A 9,463-nucleotide genomic window follows, 5' to 3' on the forward strand; every position below is an offset into this window, starting at 1 on the left:
TAATTTTGAAAACGTTTAACAATTTAATACAAAAGCCTGATATTTCATGATACATATAATGTCTTCGAGCGGATAAAAGAAAGGCTGTTAACTTCAAATTGAATACAAGGTGAAACTCGGACAAAAAAAAAAAAAACTTTTCATGATTAAGTCGGTCCTTTCAAACACTTCCAGAACGTTAAATACTTGGTCTTTTTTTTCACTTGTACAATAACTTGTGCTCTTTTTTCCAAAAATATCCAAACCATTTCCCCATTTTTTTTAACAGGACGTATTCTAGTGTCAGATAGATTATGTATGAAAAGAAATGGTCGCTTAAGAGTCTTTAAAAAGTACTACTGTATTAATGGCTATCTTTACATAAAAGTCTTTGTATATTTTCTTTCAAAGTACAAGAATATCTTAAATGCTACATTTCGATAACAACTCCACAAAATGGTAGAGTTATGAATAATCTGCACAATATTGATATGCAAATTTAACCATTTGTTCTCTCAAGAAAACTCTGGTTAGAATCCACAGCTCTATCATTGACTGGGAAGGAGAACCTGATAATAACTTGAGCAGTTGTGACAATCTTCAATTCTTTACTCATTTGCAAACATTTTGATCTTGACTACTTGTGGAGCTTGCCTCGACAAAAAATACCCCTAATTTAAACATTTCCACATCGTTTTTTTTTTTACAAAAACCTTGGAATACTTTCAAAAAACATCTTTCTACATAGACCTTCTATCATGTTTTATATGAATGAATTAACAGAACATATCACAAAATCTTACATGGGAATTTTCTATGAAAGGACAGAAAAAAACAATCTTGTTGAAATACTGAGGACTCTGTATGGCTGAAAGTTTTACTTGTATGACACATCAAAACCCGGAAGTATGTCTATCTTGACTGAAGTGTTTCCTTATTTATAAGTTGGTCATTACTGAAATATAACTATGAAAAAAAGTCCAGTTGGATGGGTTTATATAAATGTACCATTTCTAGGAGATCCATAACGGTTTCAATACTTATAATACTAACGATGTCTAGATAGTAAGTGGCAGAGATGCTTCTTCAATGTTGTTGAACTTCTTAGTATCGGCTACTGCAATGGAAATGAAAAACAAATATTGAGAATGAGCATCATTGGTTCATTTGCATGCTAAAAATAATCACATAGAAGATAGTATTGCATTTATTTATGCAGGCTCTATGTAGGAACACAAAATGCAATGCTGAAGATAACTTAAAGTTCCTAAAAGGCACGCAGTCACCTCCACATGGTTGACTGACAAATTCAGTGTTACAACCCGCAAAAAACACTCGTGTTTGTCTTAAATAGTGTGCTAAGAAAGGATTTCATGCAATGACAAAATTAGGTAAAAATAACAATACAACTTGCACAAAAACAACTGGGGTGCCTCTATAGGTTCAGGCAACCCTTTATCGAGAAGTTACCAACAGTAATTAAGTCCCATTCCTGAGTTCCATGAGCAAACATACTGGTAATTTTCCACTTGTTACATCTCCTATTACTGTCAATTACGCCTTCAGCAACCAAACGACAATCTTCTGGTATTTTTCAATTTGTGAAGTTCCATGTAAAATTGACATGTACAAAAGGTGCCTGAACCTTCTCATGAAAAACTTTGGGGAACACAGATTTAGATATTCCTAGTATCTTACCTGTATGAACTCCTCTGGCCACCACCGCCTCTTCCATAGCTTCCTCCTCCGTAGCTGCCGCCACCACCAGACCTGCTGCCACCACCATAGGCACCGCCTCCGCCGCCACCACCATAGCTTCTGCCGCCGCCGCCACCACCATAGCCGCCGCCGCCACCATAGCTCCTTCCACCACCACCATAACTGCCGCCGCCGCCACCATAGCTGCCGCCTCCAAATCGGCTACCACCACCGCCGCCGCCTCCTCCACCACCACGGCGTGAGGGCCTTGCATTCTGGACATTAAGCTGGCCACCATCAAAGCTCTGTTTTATGAGAAAAAAGAAACAAATGGTATGACATCACAAGTTATATGAACAGCTACTTTAACGCATCGTTACACAATGGCACACAAGTCAAATGTTAATGCAGACTCTTACACTACTTCGCCTAGACAAAAAATTGCCTCACAAGTCTCCAGTTATGTTCACCAGCATGGTTTTACCCCAAATTTCCTCTCGGGTCTCCAGTTATGTTCATCACCAATGGTTAACCCCCATCCCCACTTCTAAGTAGATGTACAACCACCAGAGATGGGCAACTACTTCTCTACATACCTTTCCATCTAATGCCTCCTTGGCCAATGATGCGTCCTCTGAGCTTTCATACTTTACAAAGGCATAGCCCCTCGACTTTCCAGAGTCTCTGTCTTTGATCAAGAAAACTGTTGGAGAAAATACCATAACATATCAAGAGTTATTTCCCACTTGTAAAATATCTTGCATCACTGACTACACAAATATAATCTTTGATCAATCCCATATTGCATTTTACAATTATTTTACAACCTTTATACAACTCGCCCCACATCTTGGAGAAAATCAAGATGTTTGCATATTTACCTTGCAGGGTATATGGATATCTAATTAAAATGCAAAGTGCCTTCCACCTCATCTCAGATTTTATCATGTTATCATAAGATTAATGGTAATCCCTGATCAAATAACTTGGCTATACATGTTGAACTTCTTCATATTCCTCACTGACCGAATATTGTGTTTTCAGAACTACCCACCACCAGATAGATTTACGACATTTTGATTTTTCGAGTAAAACGTTCACAATATGGGATCCTTCCTTTCATTCTTCAAAAATCACCAATGAGATGAGCCCCCAAAACATCCAGAAATACCTGATGGTTTTTTCAGTAGGTAAGCCACTTGACATTAACTGTACAAAGTTTGAATTTTTTTTTCAAGATGTAGGTTTTCTTTTTTTTGTAGACCAGAGGTTTGATAACTGGACTTGAACATGCAAGATATCACCTGCAAAATTTCCCAGACCACAAATACCCTTTGCTTATGTCTAATGAAATGAAAGTAACTTGGAAGACATATCCCTTGTGAAAATCATGATTTATCACAAGATGGCACCGCAACCAGGAAACCACTACATGCGCAAGTACAAATACACAAGTAATCACATTCTCTACAAGCAACTAAATATTCATTAAATCATCAAATATAGTTTGAATGAAGTGGGCATATCTGTGGGTTATCAGTAGTTGAGGGCCATTCATTTTGCAGTTGTGCCATAGTATACATTGGTCATGTCAAACACAGTAGGAGCACATGTGGTTAAATTCAGTAAGAGCATGTGTGGCACAACAGGGCTGTCCTGAGAGGTCATGTTGTAGTACTGTCTTGCTATGTTGTGCAAATTATGGCAGTTGAGGTCGTATATCCAGAAGTCGTGGAAGTCATTGGGGAAAAGATGTCTGCTGAAGGAAACTTTGATGAGAAACGTTATTTCAGCTGCTGATGCACAAAGTTTCCACAGGAATATAAGAAAGCACATACCGTCCTCCACTTTTCCATATCGACTGGCTTCCTTTTCAAGGACAAACTCGTCAGTGTTTTCGTTTAGACCGCCAATGTACAGCTTATACGGATCACTACCACTATCTGATCTTCGTGAACTTTGAACAATTAATTGTGAGAGGAAAATTCATGTGTCTGGTTTGGATATCACATTCACATGTGATTTCGTGGGCCAAAATTATTGCTTGCTCATTTACAGAAACCCATCTGAAGTTTGCAAACGAATCTGAGTTGCCCAAAATATGCAATAAAACCATCATGAATGAGATGTACCACTGAACCTCATTCATGAAATCAAAAGACCTGGTGAAACTTTGCAACATGAAAATAAGTGCCTTCTCTGCAAAAATTACTCAATTCAAACTATATTTGTACTTTTTACCCAAGACCAAACAAACAGTTCAAACTCATAATGGTTGAAATCTGCACTAGTCTAACATTTCCATTTTATTCACTGAACTCTAAATATTCAAATGTAAAGATTTATCAGAGGAAGGCTTTAGCTTTTCTTGTGCAAAATTCATCACGTCTTTGATTTTCAAGGTACATCATTGTTACACATATACTGGGACAATAGGTGTCGAGATATCAGTGTTGTTTTTTTCCAGTACTTTTTGTTTTAGAAAGTAACTTACTTTTGATGATCTACATGTACTTGCCGAAGCACTGCAACTCGGTCTGAGGACGAAGCTGTGTGTGCAGCTCACAAGTAAATGGTCCAATATGGGAAAAATGATCTGAGAGTTCTAGAGTGAAATTCGACAATGCATTTGACATCACCAGTCACTGTGCGCTTGTCAGTCTAAGAATGCGACTTAATGACACGTAAAACAGTATTTAGGAAGGGATTGAACAGTTTCAGTGAATATTGGGTTGATTTTTTCCTGCAAAAAAAATTGCATAAAATTACTCCTATTGTCCCTTGAAGGTTTCTCTTTGACGAGAAATAAACAAATACCAGAATGGGTGAAACCTTTCCTCCTAATCATGCTGATGTCATCAAGAGGTACAAATACTATCGATCCACGACTTTTAAGTGTGTTTCATGTGTTGCAGGAGACACAAAATTTGGCAACTTGTAAAATCAACTTGAAACCTTTGTACCCAAAGAGGGTTAATGACTCTAAACCGAACTAAAAATAAGCTGTGTTTTCTTTCCTTGTCCTTTTTCATTCAACGGAATTTAGTTATTCAGAGTAATAAATTAGTCATTCTCTTGTTGGAACACATGTAGAACAGTGTCTACTCATCGCAGAAAATACAAATCTGGGTTATGTTAGGAAATCTAACCAACTCCTTAGCTTGAATACAAAAGTGTATACGTTAGTCAGTATACAGTATACTCGTGGCCTCTTGACAACAGTCTACATGACAAGGTTTCAGCAACTAATTTTATACAGATTCACTGTATCAGCTTCAGAGACTAATGAGTTCATGTCATTATCCATCTCTTGAACGGCTTCCTGTGAACTTTAACACATAATATACCAAGAACAAATGCATACTTTTCTAAAGACATAATATCCAAGAAGATGTACCATTTGAGATGAAAATTTCTTCATATAACACTTCAAGTGAAATGTTTGCATGGAGGAACTTCATAACACTATTCTTGCGATAGCTTCTTGTCGGATATGTATTTGGTTGGATGAAAGCAACTTTCTTTTTGTGAAACCAGATGAACATCAAATCTTGCAGTTTGTAATCAGATACGTGGTTTCTGCCAAGGTTACTGTTACGCAAGTTGTCAAGCAAACTTGTGCTTAGAATGAGTAACATGCAAATGTATTAACAGTCTATTGAAAAGAACAAAAAGGTCTATACAATGAGGTAGACTTCAGATACACTGTGTTGTTCTGCCCTCAGTCTGCTTGGCGTTCTGGCTGTTAGGGCAACACGACGCGTATCTTTGACTATAGATGAAATTTGTCTTTTCCAAGTAAAAATATCCCAGTTTCAGCCATCGCAAGATTAACTGCAAAGTTCCAAATCCTTCAACTTTTACTCACCACAGTACATGAAGTCAAATTAATTCCCACAATGCATTAATCTCGTTTGATTTAGAGGCACAAGTAAATCAAACATTGAATAGTGGGGGGAAACCAACACCATGTACAGACATTGAAGGAATTTGGATCTCTGCATTTGATTCAAAAGCATAAAAGAAACCAATCAGTGGCCAACAGCATAAGAAACAAGTTCACAGATTTTGCTATTAAAAAAAACATCGTGAATATAATTTCATGTTAGGCCCATTAGTGATGGCCAACAAAAGGACCAGATTTTAGACTTTTACAATGAAAAACTTGTGTGTCATATTATATCGAATCATTTTTGCCTACAAAGACTGTAAACTTGCTCATTAACAGTTGGCAAAGTACAACAAGTACATCTTTCAACTTACCTATAACTGCCACCATCTCGTGATGAAGACTCTTTCCTGGCATAGCTAACAGTTATATTTCTACCATCTAATTCCTGTGTAGAGAAAACATCATGTAAGTACACACCAAGGAGATCCAGTCAATTTTCTGCTGCCAAGACACAATGCGCGACATGTCGGCATGTCACATAGGTGTTACGTTTCAGTTCGTTTCATTACATTTTTATTGCGACTTTTAATGTTATGTCCTTTACAAAATGAGTTTGCAGTGACCTCAGCTGTCGTTTGAAGTGTTAATTGATGCTGCTACAATAGCCGATTCAGTTGCTGTGTTCGAATCTGTTTGGTCGACTTGAAATAATGAAAAGACACGTCGACTTTCTTAAATGTGAGTGATTTTTGGTACTTTACTAGTCTTCATTACATAATTATTAAAATATTCACAACTTGGAAGGATTGGCATTTCAACAAGTACACAAATGTGTAGTAAATAAGTAGACTACTCACTGTTCCATTCATTTCATCAATTGCAGCCCTGGCATCGTCTGGGTTGTGATATACTACAAAACCAAATCCACGTGACCTGCCTGTGAACTTGTCTAAAACAACTTTAGCTACAGGGGGAAAAACGTTCAAAGAAACAGTTAAAGCACAATAGATTCTCATCTTATATCTACATTTCTTGCCAAGAACTCCACGCTTTTTGCTGTCCTCCATTGGTGTTACTACTAACTCTTGCAGATTCTCTTCATTAAAGAAGAAATACTATTCAGTTTTGACTAAGTAAACATATTTATTCAATTTGTCAACGCATTGCATCTATTAGTTATTATTTTAACTATGCACAAGAAAAGTTATCGTCATTGAACAGTAAATATTTAACAAAATACCCTGGTTATTCTACATCGTGACAACTCGTGCCTAGGTCCGTTGGTTCTCTGAACATTATACATTGCACTCTCGGTCAAAATACTCCTGACATAAGGGTTTGTAGTGACAAGGCCCCTTAGATCACTCATATTTTCCTTGGCTGAACAAAGAAAATGTTGAGAAACAATTTCATTACACTTGCAAAACATGTCTTACCTTCCATGATAGAGCCAAACCCCCTCATAGCAGAATTCAATGCATCATCATTTGTGTTATAATTCAGCCCCCCAACGTACAATTTGCCCTCCTCTGACATGTTGATAGTTTCTGAAAAATGAACAGAACACATGTACCACTAAATAAATAATCTTTATTTATACTGGACAGTAAGTATATATACAGTTGTCTCACAAAAAGTCCAGTGAGTCATCCCGCATGAGTTCAGTGGTAATGCAGGAGGAAATCAGAGTACCAGGTGGGTGGGGCGATATGTTGTCATCAACAACCAACCCATCACTGTTAATTTTCACTATATAAGCAAGACAAAAAATCAGCAAACTTTAGATATGTCGGAAACAACCCAGGGTCTAGTTGCAATAATTGTAGCATTTACTGTGATTTTGAGGGTTTTTTTTTACTGTTTTGGGGCTTTCTGTCGTTCCAATGTTTAACTGGAAGCAAACGCAACAATTCCTGTGACGTAAACACAAATAGAGGAGATCGCGCTGAAAACCTGAGTGAGATGTCAGCTTATACTACCCACTTCAAAATGCTGCATGTGCGGCTACTGTTGTCGAATTCTGACGGGAATGGAGTACCCCTGGACATTTCTTGGATCTTGAAAGCTCCGTAACTCATGTTGGAGTTAGGAAATGTCTTTATTTTTGGCAGGAACAGTGTAATTTAGCAGGATATTTCAACCAACTTGGCGATTCAGATCTGATATTTCACCCAACTTGGCGATTCCATCAAAAAACCAGAACAACAAAAAGCACAAAATCACAGCAGCTACCTGGAGTCTAGATTAATCCTCTTGTGCCCAAATAAATCACTTGCGCTAACAAATATTCATGGCCATTTAATAACATATCAAGACAAATGCACTACAATTCATATATTTGTTCTAATGTGGAAAACTTGAACATTCATAGAAAGGCAGTATCACCTATTTTTACACATGTACAATAAAATGGAAAATTCTGAAAGCCCTTTTGTTGACTGAGCTCCTAATCAATATGGACGCATGTTAGGATCAGTTCAATAAAAATTGCATTTTCACACAATATTTTACTTCACTTTGGGAGAAAAACGAGGACAACTGAATGTTGAATGTTGTTGCCATAAAAAAAACAGGATGATGAATACAGAACAAAAGTGTTGAGACCTGCAAATTCTGAATTTTGAAACGTGACTAAACCTGTGTAATGACCTCTCACAACGATGAAGCCATAAAATAACCTTGACCAGCACCATCGAAATAAAATATTAATCATTATGGATACAAGACATGTCCATTTCAAAAGTATAAATATGAAAGGAATATGGCTTCCGTAAAAATTCGGTCTTAAAAGGCGAGCAAGTCTTCACTGACCTCGGAGACAGTATGACCACTGTTCCAGATTGAGAGCAACGCGGGAATTAAAGCCCCTTAAAAAAGTCCTTTGTTCTCACTCCCACCCACGTGACCCAGCACCCAGGAAAAAACCCACATTTTCTCACTTTTTATCAAAATCAGCTATAGTTTCCCTCCCTCATCTAATACCTAAAGGTAAATAACTTGATATAGTCTGTTGAGTTAATGTATGACGATCTAATTTTTCGGGAAATATTTGAAAATGGAGTAAAACGCCCAAAGCCAAAGCACGCATGTGCTAGCGTGACGCATGGCATAGCAAGTACATTTCAAGGAGAAAAGCGAGCATGTTGTAGTTTACGGTTTCAAAATGTCAAAAATGTCGCGTAATTTCACTCGAAATAACCACCACAAGGTAACTTAGGTATTATAGGTTATTTTTGTCATCATAAGTATCACATGTTACTTTCAGAAATGTTCGAAAAAGCAATTCAAAAACAGCACGACAATTTGAGGTTTGGAAAAACACAAATGGCGTCGTTTTTTCGTTTCATTACAACTGAGCTTTCAACTGGTTTTAAACACATCGTAAGTTCATAAGCAGTCTTGAAACCAACCCAAATGAAAAGATATATTATTTAGCCATAATAATTACAGCTCATAAGGCATAAATAAGATGATATATAGGATATTTTACAAAACTACACCCAATGTGTGGAACTCACCTTCAACGCTTCAAATTTGGAGTAAAATGGCGGTTTGACAGAGTTGGCGCGCGTGGGGCAGGAAAAATGAGGGCGGGCTTTGACGGTGTGATATACACTTCAGCGCAAGCGTGACAAATAACGTCAACCGATTGGCTGAGACCAATACATAAATTTGGAAACATCATACATCTCATTATAGACTATGCGTGTCTGTGATCTTATTTTGTAACAATATATTTATTTATTTATTTCATGTTATTTTTTTTGCTGGGGATGAAAAAAAAAGATGTTCTTCTCTTGGATTGTTGGCCTTTTACCACCCCGTCCCCCCTCAAAAAAAATGAACGGAAAAATCTCCTCAAAACCACAAGGCTTACTCGAGCTTGCGAGGAAA

General features: G+C 37.3%; 1 protein-coding gene across 1 annotated transcript; it reads right to left on the reverse strand.

Annotated features, from left to right (window-relative positions):
* LOC144442849 (uncharacterized) lies at positions 1–9,163 on the reverse strand. The gene is made up of 8 exons (XM_078132236.1): positions 9,088–9,163; positions 7,006–7,116; positions 6,427–6,533; positions 5,941–6,014; positions 3,516–3,634; positions 2,274–2,380; positions 1,678–1,982; positions 1–1,096 (listed from the first exon to the last, which is right to left on the reverse strand). Exons 2-8 carry the CDS (start codon positions 7,103–7,105, stop codon positions 1,084–1,086), a joined length of 825 nt encoding a protein of 274 aa, XP_077988362.1. The 5' UTR covers positions 7,106–7,116; positions 9,088–9,163; the 3' UTR covers positions 1–1,083.
* Positions 9,164–9,463: the final 300 nt, after the last annotated feature.

Source organism: Glandiceps talaboti, chromosome 11 (genome assembly GCF_964340395.1).
Source record: "Glandiceps talaboti chromosome 11, keGlaTala1.1, whole genome shotgun sequence".
Classification (NCBI taxonomy): Eukaryota; Metazoa; Hemichordata; class Enteropneusta; family Spengelidae; genus Glandiceps; species Glandiceps talaboti.